We start from the raw sequence: 24,629 nt of genomic DNA on the forward strand, positions 1-24,629 counted from the left end.
TGTTTTCCAATGGATCAGACCCTCTCGTTTGAAAGAAAATTTGCTGTTATTTAGCTAATAATATAATGTAAATTTATTCCATAAAACCCCAATTCAGCAAAGCATTTAACCATGTGCTTAATTTTATTCATGTGATAAGTCAATGAGACTTAAGCATGTAGTGAAAGTTAAGCAGCTGCTTGAGCACTTTGCTGAATCAGGGCCAAAATCAGTACATTTACTTATTTGCTCTCTGATCTATTGACTGATACTTGTCTTTCATATGTCTCTTCCATCACTATTTGTTCACCTATGTTTCAGGGGATCATATTATTGCAGCCTGTGCTCCCAAACAGTAATTTTACCAGTTCTCAAAATGCAACTGGAAGTCTTTCTGCACTGTCCATCCCGACCTCATTGTACAGTAAAAGTAAAGGTGAGTGTAGATAATAAAAGTGCTAATTGTATCCAGTATATTTAGGGTAAGTGTGTTGATATCAGGTGCTCTGATACACAATTTTCTATGCAGCCCCTGATTGAAGAAAAATGATAACTTTATGAATACAACAAAAAGAAATTCCTAAAATTAATGTGGTACTGAAATGGAGATTAAGGGTCTAATCCTGCAGTCCTTACTCAGGTAAAAAACACCTTCAGTTCACTCTTAGAGCTTCATCCCACAAAATGCTGAGCACTTCCTACAAGGTGCTGAGCATCGTCAACTCCCATTGAAGAACTTGGCTGGATTGGGCCCTTAGGAAGTTATGAGCCATGGATAGGTTTTCTTCAATGAGCCAACTGATAGGCCATAGCTTAAAGGAAATATGGGTGTTTTGACTCGCATCCTGAAGTTCTTTTTCATAGGTCTTTTGGTTTTGTCAGTCAACTGTGTTGTAAAACATAGGACAGACAGTTCTAGGCTCAAGATATTAATTTTCATTTTTAACATGCAAAGTGAACGTTACACATAAATGTGATTTTTGTCTTGTCCTCCTTTCACTTTCTTACTGCAGCTCTTACAAAAAACAATTTCTTCTGTCCTGATGTCATCATCCAGTGAGGATGGGGTAGGTATACATAAAATTAAGATAAAGAAATTCAAACTTCTTGAAGTTTAGTTTAGAGGCAGAGTTCCAAAGTGTATAGTAGATATTCTGAGCTGTACGTGAAGACACTGGAGCAAAACATGCTAAGAATACTTTACTCTTATAGAGCACCTTTCATTTGGGAATCTGAGAATGCTTCAGGAAATAGTCTCACTATACCAGGGGTGGGCAAATTTTTTGGCCCGAGGGCCACATCTGGGTATGGAAATTGTATGGTGGGCCATGAATGCTCACTAAATTAGGGGTTGGGGTGCGGGAGGGGGTGAGGGCTCCGGCTGGGGATGGGGACTCTGGAGTGGGCCAGAAATGAGGGATTTCAGGGTGCAGGAGGGTGCTCCAGGCTGGGACCGAGGGATTCAGAGGGTGAGAGGGGGATCAGGGCTGGGGCAGGGGGTTGGGGTGCAGGAGGGGGGTCAGGAGTGCAGGCTCCAGGTAGCGCTTACCTCAAGCAGCTTCCAGAAGCAGCAGCATGTCCCATCTCCAGCTCCTATGCGGAGGCACAGCCAGGCGGCTCTGCACGCTGCCCTGTCCACAGGCGCCACCCCTGCAGCTCCCATTAGCCACAGTTCCTGGCCAATGGGAGCTGCGGAGGCAGCAGTTGGGGTGGGGGCAGCGTGCGGAGCCTCCTGGCTGCCTCTACACATGGGAGCCAGAGCGGGGACATGCCACTACTTCCGGGAGCCGCACGGAGTGGGGCAAGCCCCCGACCCTGCTCCCCAGCTGGAGCACCAGAGCGGGGCAATCCCCGGACTTGTTCTCTGGTGGTAGCTCAAGGGCCAGATTAAAACATCCAGAGGGTCAGATGCGGCCCCCCCGGGCCGTAGTTTGCCCACCCCTGCACTACACCCTGACAAAAAAGTATTAGTGCACCTATTTACAGATGGGCACTTAGTGCAAATCAGTGTCAAAATTAACAAGAGCCCTGGCCCGCTAGTTCTTTCCTCTAACACCCAGACCCAATTGCTCTCAAGTAACTGCCACTGAAGTTTCATCATAGGAAGTAGCACTAAAGAAACCTGTAAAATATATAATAAATTGTGTTTTATTGGCACCTGAATAAATCAAACCACAGATACATGAAACACAAGCAACCATGAGCTATATATAAGACATAGTCATCAAATGGTTACTTTCTTGGTCTGAGATATCATCAGAATAGCCCTATTTGCTTGTCTTTGTGTTTTATGTAGTATGTTTAGTTGTTACTTACACAATACACTGTATTAGTTTGATCTATAAGGAATATTTTAAGTGGAAAGTTTTTCTTAAAATTATTTTGCAGTGAATTGTTTCATGCTCTTTTATATTGTAGATAGTACATGTAAGCTAATAGACTTATGGTTTATAGAAGACCGTTTTTAAAATGATTAATAATCTTCCTGCAACTCTTGAATACAAAGCCAGTGTTTGATATAGTACTTGCACACTCTATTCTAAAGTCTATTCAAATGTCATTTGACACAAGCTTCTTTCCATTAACTATTTTTTGTTTGGAAAGTATAACAAAATAATTTAGCCCTTTTTTGAGTTAGTTGGGTTAGTTAACTAAAACAAACAAAACCCAAAGAAACTCACTTTCATGCGTGAAGTTTTAAGAATATTTACTGGTTATCCATAGAGATTACACCTGAAAACTTGCTGTTTGGAGGGGGGCGGGGTTTCTGGCTGAAATCCAGTGATAACTTTTTTTCCCATACTCCACTAATTCAAACTGCAAAATTATTTTAAAAAGAAAGTACATTTAGGGAAAGACTAAGCATGAGAAACATCACTCCAAATTGTAATTTTTGCCAAAGTTAGTGTTGGAGTTCAAATAAAAATGTCTTTTTCAAGCACGGTTCGAAGAGCCACTAGTCCTGTTTTCTAATCCTGGTTCTACTATATTTTTGTGTAACCTTGGACAAATCACCTAACCGTTATATCTTAGTGTACCACACCATAAAATGAACATAATAGTATTTACCCCACAGAAATGTTGAGGCACAATTAGTATTAAGCTATATTGTGATCCTTAAACATAAAGAGCTATATAAATGCAAATACATATAACTATATGTAGGGCAGTACAGGAACAGGTGTAAAGTTTTTTTGTTTTAAATGTTTAGTTTCTAATGGGATTTTTTTCATTTGTTACCTTCTTACAGACCGTGCGTGCGTGCACACACACACACACACACACACATGCACACCCCCACATGCAAAATCCTTGGGTGTCCAAGAAAGCTATATAAAGAAGCAGTTGGCTATGCTTTCATGGACTGGGTACTCAATTGCAGTAATCATTGTACCTACTGCAGTTTTCAGAGCCGGACAGTGAGATCCATTCTAACTGTGACTGCTGGGAGATGTTTTATTTCTAAAATTATTGAAAATCTAATTCATTTATCAGACTAAGTACATTCTTTGCAGCAGCATTTCACAATCTTATTTTGTTTAGCTTCCTTTTGAGCAGTAAAAATGTTGTACACTGGAAGAGGACCTTACACTCTATCTTTGAGTTGTGTGCTGCCTAGAACAGAACGTACAGTACTGTTTGTTTAATCAACATGCCTTTATCACTACAGAGTTATGAGGTGAAGAGTGTGCTGGGAAAGGAGGTGGGGTTATTAAACTGCTATGTCCAGTCTGTAACCAACCATCCTAGCTGTGTTGGATTGGAGGAAATTGTCCTTCTGGAAGCAGGAAGAAACTAACCTGAATGCTGTCAGCTACTATATCTATGGACTTTGTAATGTGGTTATTTGATAACTATGCCCACAGATAATGTATAATGCAAGCATGATAAGTAGTGAGGTACTTTATTAAAACTGTGATTTATAAAATATATTATTGCTAAACTTGAAAAAACTAAATATGTAAAAAAAAATTTTTTTTTCAATGTTTATATTGTCTTTGATCAGTCCGGAAGTTAAGAGTATAGTTCTTGAGAGTATTCTGTTGGAATAAATGTTCATGAATGTAAAACAACTTGTCCTGGAGATTTGAATGTTTGTAAAGCATGTTTTTGGTGATATTTTTATAATGGATGTTATGAATATTTTAATTGTGTATCAAAAGAATAACTTTTTAAAAAAATTTTGAGTAAAGGTTTTTAGCATGAATGGTGGACCTTAAGTTATCTGTTTTAATAATTTCCAGAAGCATTATACACTGCACACCATTGATACTTAACTGTAACATTATTACCACACTGCAATAAATATTACAAATACAGATTTGAATGAGCCTCGTTATCTTTCAGATGCGATAAATGGTGTCAAAGGTATATTCAACTAATGTTTTATAGTTAGTTATAGTCTAAATATAGAAATACTGTGGCATCTAACTTCCCATGAGGTGGATGTTTCATTATATAGTATGTGTTTGAAAAGTAAAGAACAAACTGGTTCAGGAGTGGTATAATTGTACTGATAGCTGCACATAGGGTGATATGGTTATAACCTTAATACGAGTTGTTTTTATCTCAGTCTTCTTTTGTGTTCATAACTGAACTTTAATGTAAGACTAGACTGTAAGGTTAAGGCACCGACTGATTTTTTTTTCTTTGTTCTGTACAGCACAGAGCACAGTGTCTGCACTTAGTGAAAAAAAACAATAGACCAGAGTTATACTGTAACTAGTTTTGCATGCTGAAAAGATTTTGCCGCCTGATTTGTGGCTATTGAATAGACAAATAACTGTAAATCTGTCTCCTACTAGTCATTTCTGGGGTCATTTTAGATAATGGAATGACTTTTAGGCACTCTTTTGAGCACTAATAAATAACCAAGCCTTTGAGAGTCAAAAAAGACCTTTTCTTCCTTAGCCATTTTACCTTAAGAAAAAGCTACAAACACTGGGCCTAGTCCATCAGATAATACCAGGTGTAATACTTACTGCTGTGAATAGTCCCATTGAAACTATTTTCTGCAGATAAGCACTACGCCCTAGTAGTATTTGCAGCATTAGGTTGGTTTTCTGCAGGCCACTGCTGCCCCCACACAGCTGTGCTGTTAATAAGTATACTTCCAGATTATGAACAAATTTAGGTGACTTAAATATATGCAGTTATTTTCAATGGCAGTTCTGCCTCTTGGACCCTCACTGTCAGTAGAACTGCACAGCAAAGGTGGTCAGTTTTTTCACTGAGTACAATTCAGAATACTAAAATGTATCCACACACAAACTAAAGATTCATGTACTTGCAGCAATAATGTAAATAACCTGTTCATTCCACAATGAATGCATTTTTCTTGTGAGACTGCATAGCCTTAAAACCTCTGTGTAGAAGTAACGATATACATGGCTTGACCTGATTTTGGGTTATCTTACAGCTGGAACTCTTAACTGTTGTCTTGAGGTTTTACAATTTAATAGCAAAATTTAGCTTCCCTTGTGTTGTTATGCTACTTGAGAACCATGATAGGAAATGGCCTACTTGTTATTAAGAGTTCAGCCACCGGTGGATACAGTTAGCTTGAACTACTGTTGTCAGTAATTATTATTTATAACATTTGTACAGCACAATGTAGTCGGTGCAGGAAGGTATACTTTATAACCATTATACTGGAAGAAATGAATTTTAACCCTACTAATGAATTCCAAAGTGTTGCCTCCATTTTCTTTTGAGATGTTTAAAACGTTTAGTGCACTAAAGAAGCCTACTCATTCTCCCCCACCCCCAATTTAATAATAGCATGGAAATTAAACTTTTTAAAAAGTTGTACTTAAAGCACACCTCCAGTCTGAGTTTTACTGATGGATCACATTTTCATATTAAGAACAGGATTACAGACTAACACGGCTGCTACTCTGAAATTTTCATATTAATAATACTACGCATGGTTTTAACTCCTGAGAAGTACAGGTCCACCTGTTGCATTTACTCTCAACCCCTGGCTCCACAGCATAGGGCAAAGACATGAAGCAGAAGTGATTAAAAATGCTTTTTTATTCTTAGAAATGCTGTAAAAATTGATATAAAAGGTTGAGCATGCTCACTCTTTTTCCTCCTACTATCTACAGTATAAAGGGTTTTTGAATCATTTTTACAAATGTACCATAGCTGCATCAATATGAATAAAATGTAGAAAAAGAACAAAAACGACTATTACAAAAATAATTTAAGGAGAAAACCACAAAAGTTTAGCTTTTTTCCCTTTCTCTCTCTCTCTCTATATAATTTTTTTTGGCAAGTTTGGCGGTTAAAAACCCAGGCCGAGCCCAATCTTGCTACAACAATCAAAAGAAACTGAAACCCAGCACGATTTCACTGTTGTGCCTTCCTCTCTCCCTTAATGCCGCTTAGGGAGCCGAGCAGCAGTCCTGAGGGGCCGTCCCCGCCGCAGGTAGGCCAGTCCTGTCTCTGCCGCGCCGGCTGCTCCGTGCAGGTCTCTGAGGTATTGGTAGCTAAGGCAGTCCCTGCCCACGGGGTTACCGGCAGTCGGTGCCCGAGGCGGGCTGCAGGAAGGAGGCGCCAGGCAGCTGCTTGAAGAAGTGCCTGAGGCTGGTCAAGTCCCGGCTCAGCTGCTCGATCTTCTTGTGCAGCTTCTCGTTCTCGGCCGACAGCTCCAGCAGCTTCTGCTGCATCTCCTGGTTGCGGCGCTTCGCCTTGTCGCGGCTCTTGCGCACGGCGATGTTGTTGCGCTCCCGGCGCTGCCGGTACTCGGGGCTGAACCTGTCCACCCACTTCTTGCCGCTGCGCTCCTTGCCCGCCGCCGCCGGCGGCCCCTGCCCGCAGGAGGAGGAGGACGAGGGGGACCTGGTGCTGCAGCTGGAGGGCGAGCTGCTGCCCGCGGGCTCGGGCGAGGTGGGCGGCGTGGGCTGCCCGCTCAGGTTCATGATGGTCTGGGCGCAGGTGGCGACCTGCGAGGGCAGCAGCGAGGCGGAGAGGTCCCTGTCGCTCCAGTCCGGCTCCCGCTTCAGGGCGGCCCGCGGGCCGGAGGAGGAGCCGGGCCGGGGCTCGCCACCCAGCAGGGCGCCGCCGAAGTCCTTGGCGGGGTCGCGGCCCGCCGGGGGCAGGTACTCGCCGTAGTCGCCGCCCCGCTCCGCCTTGTGGTTGCTGTTGAAGAGGTCGGCGAAGAGCTCGTCGTTGCACAGCTCCAGGTTGGGCACCGCCGACATGGAGTCGATGTAGGAGCTGAAGTCGATGGCGCTCTCGTCCTCGTACATGGCCGGGGCGGCGGCGCTCAGCTCGGCCAGGCTGCTGGAGCCGCCGCCCCCCTGCTCCTCGGCGCTCATGCCGCCGCCGCTCCCGGGCTTGCAGGAGGGGCTCAGCCCGCCGCCGCCCGCCTTAGTGTCGTAGAAGTTGGCCGGCTCGAGGGACCAGTTCCTGTAGCATGCCGGGGAGTCCAGGCTGTACAGGGCGGCGGCGCTCATCGGAGCGCGGGCAGGGGCTGCACCGGGGCTCGGGCTCCGCGGCTGGTAGCGCCGCAACAGGTGAGCGGCTCCCGCTCCGCTGTCACGCTGGGCTGGAGGCTGCGCCTGGGCTCACCCTGCCCGGCGCCTTCCCCGCGGAGCAAGCGGCGGAGTGTCACGCTGGGTCCGCCAGGAGCGGTCAGTCCTGTGCCGAGGAGCAGTTTGCTCCGAGATCGGGGGCAGCGAGTCTGAGCCTGGGAGCTGCCGCCCGCCCCGCTTTTATACAGCCCGGCCCCGCCCCCTGCCCCAGTGACGGGGAGCGAGTGTTCCTGGAATCCCTCGGGCCCCGGGGCGGCGCAGCGCGAGGGGAGGGCTCGGCCCTGCGCCGCTGCCGGGCGGCGACACAGCGGGGGGCGGGGAGCAGCGTAACCGAGAGCTTAGGCTGTGCCTCGTAAATCTTTGCTGCAGCAGCAAGTGGGGGGATTGCGGCGGGGGGCGGTTGCTTCCGCCACAGAGCCAGAGCCCGTGCAGGCTCCGCTGGCTGCTGCTGGGAACGCGCCTGTGTTGCCAGTGCCTAGGACGGGCGGCAGGACTTGCTGTTCTCATTCCCACCTTCCTGTTTATCGGAGTGTGCGCTGCTCGGGTTCCTGGGGAGGGGAGGGGAAGGGGGGGCGGGGGCGAGAAACCACTTGCCCTGAAACAGACACGCACAGTGCACGTGGGCTGCAAACGTCGCCCCTGGGCAGGACCAGGGTAACTGTTAAGTCAAGTCCCAAGAGCAGCGCCAAGTACTTGAGAGCCAGAGGCGAGTCGCCGGGGCAGAGCGTATCCGAGCCGAGGACTCCCGTGGTTGCCAGGGCTGGAGCTGGGTTACAGGCTGACGAGGAGAGTCTCACCTTCCGCCGGGGGGTTGCCTAGTGAGGCGGCGGCGAGCGGTTCTTCGCCTGCTGCACCTGAATCTGTGCGTACCTCGCACTTTGTGTAGTGCAGTGAGCGGCGTCAGACGCGGGTTAGCGGGAAACTACGCCTGGCCGATGAATTCCTCCCACCCCGCAGCAAGGCTCCGCTCCTGTGCAGCCGCTGTCTTTTCTAAAGGTGCTCACACGTGCATTCTAGCAGTGCCGTGCTGCACGTTGGAGTTTTGACAAGTGGCACGTACACAATGCATGAAGCAGTCCGGGGGGGGGGGGGGAGAGAGATAGTCTTGTGCTGTTTGTTTGACCATGTGCTAGATTTTAGCACCATAGAAAATACTTTCGCTGCATGCAAAACCATGAAGTGCTTTGCCTCATTGGTACACGTTGCCCTCGTGTGGCTGAATAGTGCATATTTTTGTATCTGTCACTTCAGCCTACAATGTAGGTCACTTTAAAAGTGTGTGGGGGGAGGAGGGAGTGTTATACTGCCACCCACAGCTACGGTTGGGAACGCACTGGTGCCCAGGTTCCTAATTACGGTCTTTAAGCACTCACTCCCATTGTAGCTAATGCGAAGCGTTTTCCTCGAGGTAAGTCGTGAGTAATGTAAATAGTGAAAATGTAACGTGTGCTGCTTTAGCAATACAGTCATTTCTCTGTTTCGTTTTGAGGAGACGCTGTAGAATTACAACAATGGTTTGCGCGGTTTTGATGCTAATGATTAGCGTCTGCACAGCTTTGTGACCGGGTTGCAGCTAGTCACACTATAAAATAACACTCCAAATAAATAGTTAATCAGAGTTTCCAAGCAAGGAAGGAATGACAAGCAAAGAAAAACTTGTAAGTAGAACTGACCTGAAAACTGAATTGTGTACACTATAGCCAAGTATTTATGGGCAATGAAACTATCCCTATCCTTTCCCAAAGGTTCCAGTATAGTAATACACCTGCCAGCATTTTCAGCAGGAGCCCTTATGACAGGGGATTTATGCCATACTAGATATGCCAGTTCACAGTCACTATCCACTGGGGGGTCAGGTGGGGGATGTCTGATATCATGACCTCAGGGGCAAAACCCAATCTACTTTCATAAGAGTTTTGTTTGAGCAATCACTGCAGGATTGGGCACATCCTGAAAAGCTTGTCTTCCTAAATACCTACCTCTAAAAGTGGATATTATCACCGCACAGGCTTATAGAGCTGTTGCTGTGAGCTTTTAAAGAGCTGCCACCTCCCCAAAAAGAGAATTTGATGGCAGCAGTGAACAAAGTATTCCACTTGCTCTGAAACAAACATTTTGAGATCTTCCAGGCTGAAAGGTACTGTAAAAACATAAAAAGAACTAGGAGTACTTGTGGCACCTTAGAGACTAACAAATTTATTTGAGCATTTGTTAGTCTCTAAGGTGCCACAAGTACTCCTTGTTCTTTTTGCTGATACAGACTAACATGGCTACCACTCTGAAACCTGTAAAAACAGTCATTACACGTTCTTTATGTAACTAATTATTAGGCTCACAAATTTTTGGTGGTGGGGAAGCTAATAAAAACACTATTAGAATTTAGGAAATCTTCCTGCTGGTTTGCAGTCTAGTATTGTTAAATGAACATCACCTCCGTCATTCATATTGGCTAGAGGATTGCACACCAGTAGTTGCTTGACATTTTGATGCATAAACTCTTCCTTTTGACCTTGCACACTGCCAAAGTCACTCTGAAATGTACATGAGTGTAGAAAATACAACTTTTTCCAATGGAGGCTTTAAAGAGGAATCAGTATATACTTATAAAATAAACATACATACACCTGAGTGTTTCACTTTGTGAATGTCACTCTAGTGCCCTCCTGAGGTTCAGTTAGTTTAGGAGAAACTACTGTGGCTACTGAAAAGGCAAGAACTCAGCCTGACAGATTGGGACAATGTTTTAACTGACAATATGTTTGCCTGTATGTTTCATTACAAGATGTTCTTTTGACAGCAATAATATTGTAAATGTAGATTTATGGTGTTAGATTACTAACTAAACTGTCTTCATTTTACTCTCTAAAATTTCTCTCTTCCCCCATTCCTTTCAGTTGCCTATTAAAAAAAGTTTTGATGAATATACTCCTATTTGAAAATCAGTAATTGATACTGGTAAATGAACAAGTATACTTGAAACAAAATAAATGTAATAATAATTAAAGATACAATGTGTAACGTGAAATTTTCCCATCTCCCAAACATTTTAAAAGAATAGTCCACTGGCTGCTTACAAAAGGGAAAACAAAATTGTTGAAATATGTTTGCTTGGTTTTTTTTAAGAGAATTAGCTAAAGCAATTAATATTCAATATGAGTTGTCTAGTTTCTCTCTTCATAGTTAGACTTTAAAAGGACATTGCTAATAGGGTGACCAAATGAGAGGAAGAAAATATTGGGACACATTTGGGGGGCGGGGGGGGAGGGGTCCACTGGTACAGCAAAGAAAAAGAAAGTGTGCTGCTAGAGGAGCGAAATATCGGGACAAACACCTAAATATTGGGATGGTCCCGATTTTATCGGGACGTCTGGTCACCGTAGTTGCTAAGGCCTGGTCTACATATATTAGTTTTTGTACTGGTATAACTATTACAATTAGTGGTGTGCATTTTTTTTGTTTGTTTGAACCAAAATAGTTACAGCAGGATACCCCTCCTTGTGTGGATGCAGTTATACACCTATAACTTATTCTTCTTTCTTTATGGGAATAAGCTATACCAGGGGATCTCAAACTTGCATTGCAACCCCATTCCGACAACAAAAATTACTACCTGACCCCAGGCGGGAGGGGAACTGAATCCTGAGCCAGCCTGAGCCCTAGGTGGCAGGGCCAATGCCAAAGCCAAGCCCCATTGCCCCGGGTGGGGGGATCAAAGCCGAAGCCCAAGGGCCTGTAACCTGAAGCCTAGGCCTGAAGTCCCCCACTTTGGGGTCCTGACTCACTCTCAGTTTGAGAACCACTGAGCTATACTATCTCAAGTACCTTCATACCAGTACAACTGTCCACACTAGGGGGTTGTATCACTTTACACACAAAAGCTGTACTGCTTTAACTATATAAGTGTAGTTAGACCAGGGGTCAGCAACCTTTCAGAAGTGCTGTGCCGAGTCTTCATTTATTCACTCTAATTTAAGGTTTCGCGTGCCAGTAATACATTTTAACGTTTTTAGAAGGTCTCTTTCTATAAGTCTATAATATATAACTAAACTATTATTGTATGTAAAGTAAATAAGGTTTTTAAAATGTTTAAGAAGCTTCATTTAAAATTAAATTAAAATGCAGAGCCCCCTGGACTGGTGGTCAGGACCTGGGCAGTGTGAGTGCCACTGAAAATCAGCTTTAATAAATAATAAATAACCTTATTAAAACCTTCAGCTTGGATCTATTAATTCCTGGATGGAGGAAAAGGCTATCGTAGTGAGATAGAATAGTATCAGTATCACATCACTCAGAGGACTGAGTGGTCTGTTGCTTATAAATCAGACATCAATTTTATATCTAAAAATCATCATTGAAGTAGGAAACGCATGATAAAGTGGTGCCCTGGGACAATTAGTACGTTTCAGCAGCTGGGCTACATCAAAGGCTTCCACTGCTGACTCTTGAGCTTACACAGTACTCAGAACTGGTATGTAAATCTTTTTGGTGTTCTATTTTCCCCCTCCCCTGATCCTTTGTAGTCCACATTCATCACAACTCCCTTCCCCTTGGAAAAAGTGTCAGGCTGGCTGGGACAATGGCTATGGGCATTGGCTCTCACTTCATAAGTTCCACTGCAGAATCCTTTACACCAACCCCTTCTGAGAGTGTTGGGGCAACTTAAAAGTGTCCAAAAAAAAAAATAAATTTTTTTTTTGCAGTGCCCAGTCAGAAAAATGCAAATTCCTTGTGAAAGCTTCAAAACTCCTATGTGAAAAACCTGGTTAAAGTGTAACCCTAAACTATCTATTTTACAGGTCAAAGTACTCAGCAAGTATAAGAGGAATGTGCAAAAAGGGCAATTTAACACCTCGCTGGAGTCAGCCACTTGACTTCTGAACATGAACTCAGGTTTTCATGTGACTCTTTACTGTGCTTTATGACTTCAGAAGAGACACACAGTCCTTCCACACAGACCTTCCACACAGACAACTTTAAGTCATGTTGTCTCCTTTATTGATATCAAAGATAAAAAGGAGCAACATGCATTCAGAAGAATCATACAAAGGTGAGTATATAAAAATACATTACTACATTGCACATGTTGCAGTGGACAAAAAAACAACTTTGCATAAATAGTGCCCTGCAATTTAAGAGTGGGGAAAAGCAGTTTAGCTTCTTTAGTAAGTGTCCTAAAACTATTAATTTAGAAATGACCCATTACTTATTCTACAGCTTGTTTTTATTTTTTTAATAGACAGACCTCCTGTACAGCACCAAGGAGTTTTTGTGCCAATGGTTTTCCCAATAAAGATCTAGTATGGCCCCAGACTCGGTTGTACTCATTCAAAATGCTGTTGACTGAGAATTTGGAGATGTTGATTTACAGTGCTAGAACGGAATCAAAGTGAACAAAGCAAAACTCTTAGCATTTATGGTTTAGAAAGGATGGTAAAATGTTCAACCTTTTTAGACGGGGGAAAAACACCTCACAGAAATATTATTTGTTGCTGCTTTGTGCCACTCAGTTTCCAACTCTGAACAATTCCCTTTATGCTCATTAGCTTCAGGTTTAAACATTTACCTGCTCTTATTTGTTTTATAGGTTCTTATCCAGCAGAGAGACTGATGGTCTGTCTGCTTTCAGGTTGAAACTGATGCCAGGGAAAGGAAGTCAGTGTAGAAGCAGGCCTGAGTAGGGCTGAGATGACCTATAACAGTTGCAATGAAGAGCCTACCACTGCAGAAAAGTCAGTGGTGCTTGCTTTTCATTTTTTAAAGTTATACTTGTTCACTGCTCCATGATAATCACGCATTATTAAAATGTCAGTGGGAAATGTCTTCTTAAATGAATTCATGTTAATAACTAGTCATAATATTCTGAAAGACACTAATTCATTCCCATATAATCTCTGCTGCACTTTGTTTGGCACACACAGGTTACCTCTAAAAAACTGCTTTACAATAGAGGCTCGTGCTCTTGGTGTGGCTAAAGTCAGACTTTCCCCCCTTAAATCACCTCATAAGCAAGTACTGGAAAACAACAGACTACGTTGTCCTGTGCTGCCAGCTCATCCACAGCAGAAAACGGTAGAGACACCAGCAATGCCTGCTTTCAGGTATGGACTCAACACTTCTGTTAAATATGATTCTTAAAACACGAAAACTTTGCAGTTTAAATTTTATGCAAAACCATAAAATATCTTTATAATATAGTCACAACTTACTAAACATCTCCTATAATTGTTAAAACAGGCTATGTTGTGGTCATAATTGGTATTATAGCAACTGATTTCTACTTTTAAAAATGAGAGATTTCAATGTGTATCATTCAATAGGTTGTATGTGTTGACTTTTATCTAATCACTCTTTGCGTGGATTAAACAATACAGCATGTTAAACATCCATTCAAAGATTGTGCAGTTATTTTGTTTGTGGTTTCTTCTGTTAAATACAATAGCTTAATATCATGGGCCTTAGCCTTCAGTTACCATATTCCTTTCAAGTTCCTAGTACAGAGACATTAGTTCATAAATTGTCATCTTTGAGTAAGTTCTACCATGGTATCACAACCCTTAATCAGTTCAGACTTACCACTGTGGAAAACACAAATTAATTGTTTTTCTATCCCTGCTCCTCCCCCACCACACAGTAACTTGACTGTAGTGGTTTGGCTTAGAGAACACACTCCATTTGATTATTTCCTTACAGCCCTTCTTTCACATCCAGGGCTCCCATCCTTCCCAAACTCTGCCAAGGAGATTGGGATCTGTTGCTTGATCTATAAGGCATCTCACTTGGATTTCTTCCAAAAGTCCATCCTCTGGTTCTTTGGCTCGGATGTTGTGATCTCTGCAACCTTGAGCTACAGCTACATATTCCTTGTAGGCAGGTGATTTCTCATGGCCCAGTCGTAATTCATCACTGAAAAAAAGAAAATTCTGAAAATCTAGACCTTGTTTTTTTTATTTTCAAATGAGAGCTTTAAGGCCTAATCCTACGAGGTAGTGAGCATTCTTGACTTAATAGGTGTTTAGAGTGCTTAGCAAGTCAAGATCAGGTCCTTAAAATGAGTGATCTCAGGCTCTTCCCTCATCTGTGAGCATTTACTATGAACATCTCCAGCTTGAGCTCAAGTCTGTGAGATTTTCAAAGAGAGTATGTCTACACTGCATCTGGGAGCGAGCTTCCCAGACTGGGTCCACAGACTTGTGTTAATGGGGCTCGCACTAGTGTGCTAAAAGTAGCTGTGTAGACAGTGCTTTGACATTACAGCTTGGGTTCTGAAAGCCGCCCCTGCCCCGGCATCTGAGCCGCACCCTTAAAGCACTATCTACACAGCTACTTTAGCAAGCCACAAGTCTGTGGGCCCAGTCTGGGAGGCTCATTCCCAGATACAATATAGACATATAGAAATTCTGGGTAAGCCTCTCAATCAAACTGCTACTTGTATTGTACTGTTTCTCCCCTCCCTCACCTGCAAAGTGCTCATCTGAAAAAAGGCAGCCAGCTGCTTTCTGCAAAGTCTGCCTCACCAATGGAGGCCAGAGCGGAAAACAGTTACTCATTCGGTCACACAGCAACCTAAAGGCAATCAAACCTGTTGCTGCCACAGCTCTCCTGGGTGATACCAATTGCACTTGGTCCTACTAGCGAAGGCAGGGGGCTGGACTAGATGATCTTTCGGGGTCCCTTCCAGTTCTATGGGATAGGTATAGCCCCATCCCCTTCCCCCCACACCTTTCTATTCAGCCATTTTAAAAGTATTTTTATAATTTTAAACAAGCTTTTCATTCATTGCACCAACCCAAAATGAATTTAAAAGGAAGGGATTAATTGAATTTTAAAGAGTAAAATACTGTGATTTCTAGCTTGAGCCAATCTTGACTGAGCTGATTAAATCTCAGGCCGTCACATTCCTAAGCAATGTAATGAATTTTTTTGGAAACTAGCTAATTTACTTGTATGCCTCCCTGACAGTTGCCTCAAGATTCCTGCTAGACTATTTATTTATTTATTTTTTTAAAAGGAGTCCATTCAAATTTCACCTCTACCCCCAAAGCTTTATGAAGAGCAACAGCTTGTGAGGGATGGGAAATAACTAGGCTTACATGGTGTGACCACACATGCTGCCAAGAAAAATAAATGCCCAGGAGTACAGAGGAAAACTGAGCTGGAACAAGGACACTCAGGAGATACAGGGTAGTTTAGCTACTAAGATGATTCAGACAGCTTTTGTACATCAAAACAATTCACTCTGCCAAGAAGCAAAATGATTAAATTGCCCCCTTGTCTTCCTTTTCTGCCATTAAGTCTGAAGGTAACAAGTCCCTGACTCTTTCAACTGCAAAGGTTCTTAGTCTCTCCCTTGGATTTCCAAGTCCTTTAATGCCTTACCAGGTGAGTACTGCTGGATTGGCACCTGCCAGCTTTCTTTTGGCACAGTTCACTTTCTGCAAGGGATACCAGTTTATTTCAGCTGTGTTTAGTTCCTTAGACCATGTGCCGCCTTTTTTCAACTGCTTCAGTTCAAAATTCTAATGAGAGAAAATATTTTTCTTCATTTATCATAAATTAGACAAACAACCATACGCCTAAACCTCTCCTACATTCTCACAGCCACCCACATCCTCAGGAACAAGTCAGCAAATAATCTGAATTGCAAAGAAAGTGGAGGGCAGGATATTTAGCAGAAATTTACTTCTGCCTGTGACTTAAGTTACTTTGCAACTGAAAATATGACAAACATTTGTATTTCTGCAGATTCAGCAAAGTGGATGAACAATGCTAACCTGAACATAGGAAAGCACATCTTCTTAAGCTCTACTTTGATCTGCTTGAGTGAAATCTCAAAATGTTGCTGCCTCTAAAACTAAGGAATAATTTATTGCACATAATTACACCAGTTTAGCAAGTTCTGTACAGGTAAAGGTAGTCTGAAAACATTTATACTCAAACTTTTAATTCAGTAACTGGTTTCAGAAGTATTTTCATAAACAGCACATTGTATGAAATGCATAGTTTCATGTAAAACATGACACCAAGTTGTGCTGCTTATCAGGTGACAAACTGAACATACTCTATTTATAGTACATAGGGTGATAGCATGAATCACCATAAAGATTTGACAATCTCAAGATCACTCATTCAATACAGAAATGAAACTAAACAACACAAATTAGAAATGGATAAAAGCTATCCCTCTGTCCAGTCCCTCTCTTACCCCTATAAGAAATCAGTGTCTTATTTTACATGTTTCAAGAACTTGGCTTCTGCTAGTATCTCTGAAAGATTATTCCCCAGCTCAATAAAGCTGCTGATAAAGATAAAAGGGAAACGTAGGCTGACTAGCAGGAAGGACTTCATTGTTCTATCATGAAAAATGATCAAGTAACAAAGGCAAAACTAATCAACTTTAGGCTTTGTTCATGAATAGAAAGGCAAAACAGAAAGAACAACAACAACAAAAATCTACCTGCCAGTCTAAGGAAGGTTCTTTTACAAACACGTCCATAGTGCTGATCAGGAGGTCTGGCTCTGTGCGGTAGGCTCTTAGGGAATGTACCATCACACTATAAATGAGACCTGATTCTTTCATTGGCAACATCAGATTAATGAACTGGCGAGTTAGACGAAAAGGCATCAACTCTGGCACTTGCAGAAACTACAGAAGAACAAGGAAAAACCGAAACCCATGAATTAAAAAACCTTGAAACTAAGATACAAAGATAAGTCTTCTGCGTGAACCTTAAAACATTGCTGGCTACTGAACTGAAAATAAGGAGGAGCTCACTGAAACCAGAGTGCTCTTGGGTTAAAGTTATTGCTATGAATATTTGTCAATAACTACTGCTTGAAAGCATGGATGAGCAAGGCCTTCTGATTTTCAGAAAGCATCAAATACTGATACCAATACAGGCAAGTCTCATCTTACGCGGGGGTTCCATTCTGCCGTTAGCACGTAAAGCGAAAACCGCATATAGTCAAAATTACATTGAGTTGAATGGTGGGCGGAATCACCCGCACTACAGGTACAGTATTAAAATTGTTATTTTTCTCTTTTTTGAGGTTTTTGTTTTTGCTGACCGCGTAAAGCTGAAATCACGTTAAATGCGCGTAAGATGCGACAGACCTGTATTAAAAAAAATACTTTGCTCTCTGCATAGAGCTGTAGAATTTATCAACCTGTTAGCATCAGCCAAGTTATCTGGAAAAAGATTCTGTTCTAATGATAACTAGAATCATTTTCTTAACTTATGGTGTCAAGTATGAGAAATCATCAAATTCAGCACAAATAAAATACTTTTAAATACTTTAACTTCAATACAAAATATAAAGTAATTGACTGACCACCAGCCACCATCAGCCCCCAAGACTCCCAATAGAGTAGTCAACAGAAAAGGATCAGAGGAAACATACCTGCGTCGCTGAACCAAATGCATGTCCAAAGTCTATTCCCACCATGCCGCCTGTCTCCATATTAATCATGAAGTTGGATAGATGTCTGTCTCCAATACCAAGAATCCAGTGGCTGATGCACATCAGTGCATGAGAGCTGGCAAAATGGGATCGCAGAGATAGAAAGGCCTCAGGAGCTGTACTCATCTTAACAAATGCTCTCCTTAACAAAAACAAAAAAGTCAGATATTGTGAAACAAACATTGATATAACTTTTGTAAACACACAGTAACTGTCAGTGTACTCACCTTAAAAGGTCTCCTGGAACAGTGTTTTCCCTGTTTCTGAAAGACAGGACTGTTTCTGTACGATTAGCTCTACTGCAAGTCAACAACAGAATGCACTAGTTATTGAAACTGTACAATGAGAAGATATAACACTTTTAAGAGAATCTGGGTCCTTATATCAAAGCACTAACACTTTGTTTAACTCTGGAACTGTGCCAATCACAAGGAGTGTTTCCTCAAATTCAGAGGAGAAAAGATGACAAAATGTTGTTTGTTCCTAGGAAGATAGAAAAGACCTATTTTCCAGGCACCCATTCCCAGAGTGAAATCTCCTAATTAATCAATTCAATACAGTGGAAATCAGGGAGAAAAGAAAATAGATGGGATAAGCTTCAATGTTAATGCAGAAATACAATCAAACTTAAATCCCAAAAAATTGGTTTAGCTTTAGTTTGGAACAAAAGTCCAACATTTTGAAGTTCTCTTTGAAGCAGAGTTACCGTTTTCCACCCAGCTACGCTGAAATCCCAGGCTCGGGCAGACAACCTGGCGGGGTGTGCTGGTGTTGGGGATCCTGGGCTTCCAGGCTCTCTGCTCCCTGTCAGCCTACTAGATGGGCTGTCAAGGAGGCAGATGGAAAAGCTGGCAGGAAACAAGGCAGGATTTTGTTGGAATCCTACCTGGTTTCGGGCTGAATTTCATCAAAATCAACATTGTCCCGGGAACATTTAGCAAATTCCACCACAAATGTTTTGTCGACGTTTCTTACCAACTGTTTTTCTGAAAATTACGTAACTGTGAGACCTACCTGTACATAGTCTTATAGCGTGCAATGCCTTTCTCTTTCCCAGCCATCTTGGACAGCCAGTCACTGTACATGATACGGGGGCCTTTTCGGCTGTGGACAAACAAAAGGACGGATGATTTATCTACATTTTTATGTGCGCAAAATGCAAAAGAAAGTAACAAAATACAGTAAACCAGAGTGAAGTACAAATATTTTGCAATCAAGTTCATACAAAGCAAATATTAGACACAGGCCTTCACCAGCCACAGGGCTCTCTGACTCGCTGCATTCTGTTGAACTGTTTTTTTCAATAGGAACAGCAAGGGTCTTGAGAAGGAAGTGTGAGAGAGCATGAATTGATCCGAAAGCTGCCTTGAAAAGAAGGGTCTTGAAATTTTTGTAACGGGGCAAAAATCTATTTGACCACTTTTTACCATGCTAATTGATGATAGAGAAAAACCTGAATGATATTTTATTCACCCGCAGCAAGTAGAATTTTGCCAGGTTGTTCTAAACAGGAAAAACACAGTGTCTGAATCTGCACTACAGTAAAGAGAAAGCATATAGTGGAAAGATTCAAATTTTCCATACCCTCCTATCCTTGAAACAACTGTCTACAATCTGCAGCTGTGCTGCTCTGTGCTTCTCATAGTTAGTAACAATATAAGGAGGGTCAGGACAAGTCAATATCTGAATAAGAGACCTTTAAATGAATGCTTAATTGCTATAGGAAATTGTGTTGTGGTTCAGTAGGTGGCACTTTCTCAGCACTGGGAGGAAGAAAAGACTGTGGTCAAAGGCCTACCATAGGGCTTCCTGTCTGACATTGGGCAAGTTAGGTCACTTCTGTGCATCAGGTTCCCCCATCCATAAAAATTGGGGGTAAGACTAATACTTTCCTATATCATAAGGGTGTTTAGATACCTAATTTAATGTTTGTAAGAGCCTGGAGAGCCTCAGATGGAAGTTGTTATGAGGCACAATTATCATTGTTACTGAACCTATTACCCACACTGGCCCCTAAGCACTGTGTGCTGTTGAAGGTTCTGTCTTTGTAAAAAGAATATGTAAAGCTGAGGTTTCGACCTCTTGTAGTTTAATGCAGGTCCCATCATATTTTTTCATAAGGGAGAAGAGTGCTACCTTAGCTGGCCTGGCCAATTGCCTACGCACATAATTCCATTTTGCCTGCTTAAATTGCTCCTGCAGTTTCTTTTTTTTCTTCCCGTATGTCAGGTGTAATGTTGCTGGGTGCTGTTAAACAGTTGTGTGTTCCACCAAAGGTATGAATGCTTTTTAGTAAATGGTGAAGTGATATGTACCCATAACCCCCCACCCCTGCTCCCTGCCTTACTTTCTTAGCATATAGAGGATATTCTGAGGTTAATTAATGGTTTGGAGGTCTTTGTTGTTCTCAGATGAAATCTTCTAGTAAAGTATTAGTATCCAGACTGATCTCAACAATGTCTTTAGTTCTCTTATCTTGAGTCTTTGCTAGTCTATATAGTTCTTTCTCACCCTCCTTTATTTAAAAGACATTAAAAGATGGAAGTGGAAATATGTTAATCAATGAGAACCAGATTAAGGACGAGTGAAGAAATTACTTTGCAAGGCTCATGAATGAAAAGAATCCAAGGGAACCAAGCCATATATAAAACCAACTCAGGGCCTGGTGGCATCAGTCCTAGAAGAAGTTGCAGAAGTATTGAGGAACATGAAAAAGAAACCTCTCAGTCCCAACTGCATACCAGCAGAAGTATGGAAGCACTTAGGGCAAGCAGACAACTGTTTAATTTCACCATGAAGACTAAAAAGTTGCCTGATGCCTGGAGAAAGAGTGCATTAGTACCAATATTTAAGAGAAAAAGAGACATTTAAACTCATGATGCACACAATGAAGATCTAGGGAAAAGTTAGGATAAGAGACTATGAAGAGAAGTAAAGGTCAGTGACTATCAGGGTGGAGTCATGCCAGGCAAGTCAACAATGGATGCTACCTTTGCATTAAGACTGCCTGTCGAAAAATATAGAGAAAAGAGAAAAACTCTGCACATGGTATTCATCGATCTTGAGAAGGCTTAAGACCATGTTCTGAGAGAAGTCAGCTCTCAGATCTGTATGAGAATGAAACTGATACCTGAAGACTACATCAGACTTGTCCAGGACATGTTCAAGGGTGCTGTTAGAAGGCCCTGTGGAGAAACTGAACAGATTCTAGTAAGTGTTGGAATTCATCAAGGCTCAGCCTCTTTTTGTTCACATTGGTGCGCTTGATGGATTTACAGAAAACATTCAGGTGCATGCTTTGTGCAGATGATGTAGTGCTCATGGGAGAGAGCAAAAAAGATTTAGAGAGATAGAAGTGTGTAGTTAAAAGAAATGGCATGAAAAAAAATCAGCAGAAATATGGCCTGTACATTTGATGTATATTTGCAAGAAGGCAATGAGACTAAGTCTTGGGGGCCGGCCAGCCACTACCAGAGGTACAGAAGCTCAAGTACTTAGATTCAATAATACCAGGGCCGGCTCTGGGCACCAGCAAATGAAGCAGGTGCTTGGGGCGGCCAATGGGAAGGGGCGGTACGTCCGGGTCTTCGGTGGCAATTCGGCAGCAGGTTCCTCAGTCCCTCTCGGAGCAAAGGACCCATCGGCGATTGCGGCTTTTTTTTTTTTTTTTTTTCTCTGTTCGCCGCTTGGGGCGGCAAAAAAGCCCAAGCCGGCCCTGAATAGTACAGGATGAAGGTAAACTCAATGATGAACTTACAAGCAACACTGGAAAGGGATGGACTAAGTGGAGAGAAGTGAGCAGAATGATCTGTAATAGGAGAATGCCTATCAAATTGAAAAATAACGTAAGATCTGTAAGATGGTAATTAGGGATGTCCTTTTGTATGGCTCCAAACACTGGGCACTGAGGAAGAGACAGGAGCAGATCTGGAATATAGTGGAAATGAAACCATTAAGATGGATGCTTGACATTACAAGGATGAACCATGTTTGGAATGAACAAAGTAGGGGAAGTGTGAAGGTATCATCAATTATAGAAAAGCTGAGGAAATCCAAGCTTGTATGGTTTGGGTGTGTGAAAAGAGGAGCAGAAGAATATATAAGAAACTGGGTGTTATGAGAAATGGAGGGTAAGAGAAGGGTTGGAAGACCCCAAACTAGTTGAATGGATGTCATACAAGAGGAATTGATTAGCTGTGGAGTTTCCAGGGAACTGTTTCAAGACAGACTGGAATGGAAAAGCCAGACTCGAAGAGCTGACATATTTAGATGGGACTAAGGGTAGAAGATGATGATTAGTATCCAGGCTACATGGTGTGTCTGCTTTGCAGAAAGCAGAGCAAAGAAATTCCAAATCCTCCTATCATTATTTTGGTTTTTTTCCCCCTCCCTTAAACTGAAGTTTAGTCAGTGGGAATTCTCATCAGTATTTCTTTTGGGAATGCTGCTGTTCCCTCAGCCAAGTGTGGACATAATTAATAAACTGTATTTACAACTATAAAATAGGCTTATGTTTTAAATTATAAAACTGTTTTCACAAAGACACAAACATACATTTCTATGTACTTACCCTACATATTAGGATTCTCTCTTTTTTGCGCATTGTGATCCCTCCCCCGCAACTTTCCCACCACCCAGAATGGGCTTTACATGACCCCTTTCCCACTCAAGGTACAAGCCCATTGCAAAGCAATGAGCTAGGTGCTGGTAATGCAGAGACTTTGTAGGCAAACTCAGTAGTTCTTACATGCTCAGTGATTACTCCACCACCCACTTGGAAAATGGAGACAGACTCTTTTCACAGCTCTCATTTCTATTGGAAAAGTGCTAAAGGACTGTTAACTTGGTTTTGTACAAACAGAAGATAGGAGCACAGTTAAATGTCTCAACTGAAGGACACAACCAGTAGTGCAACTGATGTGTCAAACTGGATGCGAGCCTTGGTGTGAGACTTGATTCCACAACCCTGGTTCAAAAACGAGAGAGCTTGCAAATGAATCATGCCAATATTAAGACAAATTTAAACAAAACTGTGTAATGGGAACAAAGCAAGTTAGTTAAAGTTATTCCTAAAGCCCCACAAAGATAATAGAGATTGAAAAATTAGAATTCATCTGATTCTACAAACGTTCATCCTTTGAAAACCAACAGCCAGGAGTTAGAAAACTAGAATTTCTAAAATCCACTCTTCATGCAAAGGCAACATTTCTTTTAAACTCAGATAGACTTGTATTTCATGTAGTTATAGGCAATATTCTCAGTTACTGACTCATTGCTGAACATACAGTTTTCTAAGTAGCTCTCTCTCCTTGCTGACCTAAGTCCACTTCCTGCTTGTTCAATGCAAGAGATCAAAATCCTTCACTTGTAAAACCATAATCTGTTGATAAGAAAATAGTGACGATAACGTCAGAGGATTACAAACTCCCTGTTTACACAAGTTGGGTGGAGGATATGGATGACTGGTACAATGGTACTCATTAAACAGCTGCCAATTACTAATTTGGGTCAGGAAGTACTAAAGAGACTTCTGTCTTACAAATACTTTATTTATTTTACACCATTAAGCCTAGGTTTTTCATCGGACAAACAGATTGTCAGAAAGAGCCCAGTAATAGTTATTTCTATTCATGTGGACAGTTAAAACCAGCATCACCTGTGATAGTCATCTTTTTCCTCTTCGGACATGCTTTCCATAAGGAAATTCTTTAAGGTACAGGTATTTTCCAACCACTCAATCAACCCTAATCTGAAACAAAAGAAATCATGTGTGGGAACAAAACCCTCAGAGTTTAACTGAAAAAGAGGAGCAATATAACTAGAAAGCAGCATGGTCCAGTTGATAGGTCACAAGACTGTAGGTTTTGTTCCTGACTCTGGTAAAGATCATTGTTTTGGGCAAGTCTCAAATTTTGTGCCTCAGTTTCCTTATCTTTAAAACAGGATAATAGGATTTACCCAACTTTGGGACATGCTGTGAAGTCTAAACTCAGGAAGTTTATATAAAACCGCCAAGTTATAATTATAAACCCAAATATATTCAGAAAAATAATTGCCAGACATGGCACTTATGACAAAGATTAAAAATATTATGTAAATGGTCTAAAAAAAATTTCTATATCATATAAAAATTCCCAGAGCCAAGTGCCAAAAATTTTTGCACCAGCATTTGGCACAAAGAAATCCCACCTCCCAGCATAAAGAAGCTATGTGACTTTTGATGTGAGGATTTTTATCCCTGAATGACAAAGACCACAAAGTCCCTACCTGGTTGTCATGGGTATGACTTTGTAAGTTTTTATCTGCATGTTCCTTTGGCTGCAGGCAGCATCTTGGGAAAGGATAATATTCATGACATCAAAGAGCTGCTCAATGCGCTGGTCCTGCCGGAGATCTTCACCACCTTTGACAAGAAAGGGATGTTCCCGCTCGTCACTGCCGCGGATGTTTATACGTTTTGGTTTCCTGATAGACTCCATTACTTTTATCTTGAAGGGAGGGAAAAAAGCAAAACATTTTTGGCACAGGTGAGAGCATGCATTGCTGTAGCATCAGGGCTCTCCCATAAACTCTTGGGCCTCTTGTATTCCTGTGTACTGTGATCATGTTGTTCTTGTACCACTAGACTGCTTTATTTTTTACTAAATTTAG

At 42.0% G+C, this 24,629-nt stretch overlaps 3 protein-coding genes and 1 long non-coding RNA gene across 14 annotated transcripts in view; 2 read left to right on the forward strand and 2 right to left on the reverse strand.

The window, feature by feature from the left end:
- The window catches only part of SPIDR (scaffold protein involved in DNA repair), a 312,390-nt gene extending 307,935 nt beyond the window's left edge, over positions 1-4,455 (forward strand). For 2 of the 3 annotated variants that reach the window (XM_039527363.1, XM_039527366.1), the window contains 3 exons: positions 301-415; positions 993-1,046; positions 3,650-4,455. In XM_039527363.1, coding sequence (XP_039383297.1) covers positions 301-415; positions 993-1,046; positions 3,650-3,778 — 298 coding nt within the window. In that variant the 3' untranslated portion in view covers positions 3,779-4,455. Of the gene's footprint in view, positions 1-300; positions 416-508; positions 620-992; positions 1,047-3,649 lie in introns of all 3 variants that reach the window. The other variant, XR_005595058.1, reaches the window with a different exon arrangement.
- Positions 4,456-5,997: 1,542 nt separating this feature from the next.
- CEBPD (CCAAT enhancer binding protein delta) lies at positions 5,998-7,693 on the reverse strand. The gene has a single exon (XM_039527380.1). It carries the CDS (start codon positions 7,440-7,442, stop codon positions 6,498-6,500), a length of 945 nt encoding a protein of 314 aa, XP_039383314.1. The 5' UTR covers positions 7,443-7,693; the 3' UTR covers positions 5,998-6,497.
- A 552-nt stretch (positions 7,694-8,245) lies between these two features.
- On the forward strand, positions 8,246-24,424 carry LOC120399271. Of its 2 annotated transcripts, XR_005595059.1 has the most exons (5): positions 8,246-8,516; positions 12,317-12,567; positions 13,105-13,618; positions 16,263-16,424; positions 24,303-24,424. It is a non-coding gene; the product is annotated as an uncharacterized LOC120399271 (long non-coding RNA). The 2 variants fall into 2 exon arrangements; XR_005595060.1 differs by lacking the exon at positions 16,263-16,424 and having other exon boundaries at positions 24,303-24,385.
- Positions 13,731-24,629, reverse strand: part of PRKDC (protein kinase, DNA-activated, catalytic subunit) — a 167,138-nt gene continuing 156,239 nt past the window's right edge. For 6 of the 8 annotated variants that reach the window (XM_039527362.1, XM_039527361.1, XM_039527358.1 and 3 more), the window contains 8 exons: positions 24,246-24,466; positions 23,635-23,727; positions 18,993-19,082; positions 18,206-18,277; positions 17,919-18,120; positions 16,975-17,163; positions 15,897-16,036; positions 13,731-14,423 (listed from right to left, as the gene is read on the reverse strand). In XM_039527362.1, the coding sequence (XP_039383296.1) occupies positions 14,219-14,423; positions 15,897-16,036; positions 16,975-17,163; positions 17,919-18,120; positions 18,206-18,277; positions 18,993-19,082; positions 23,635-23,727; positions 24,246-24,466 (1,212 nt within the window). In that variant the 3' untranslated portion in view covers positions 13,731-14,218. Of the gene's footprint in view, positions 14,424-15,896; positions 16,037-16,974; positions 17,164-17,918; positions 18,121-18,205; positions 18,278-18,992; positions 19,083-23,263; positions 23,359-23,634; positions 23,728-24,245; positions 24,467-24,629 lie in introns of those variants that run through there. The other 2 variants (XM_039527360.1, XR_005595057.1) reach the window with 2 other exon arrangements.

Source organism: Mauremys reevesii, linkage group 2 (genome assembly GCF_016161935.1).
Source record: "Mauremys reevesii isolate NIE-2019 linkage group 2, ASM1616193v1, whole genome shotgun sequence".
Taxonomy (NCBI): domain Eukaryota; kingdom Metazoa; phylum Chordata; order Testudines; family Geoemydidae; genus Mauremys; species Mauremys reevesii.

What these genes read in the sequence shown, in the direction of transcription:
- CEBPD (XM_039527380.1), bottom strand. Translation starts at nt 7,442, where the DNA reads ATGAGCGCCGCCGCCCTGTACAGCCTGGACTCCCCGGCATGCTACAGG.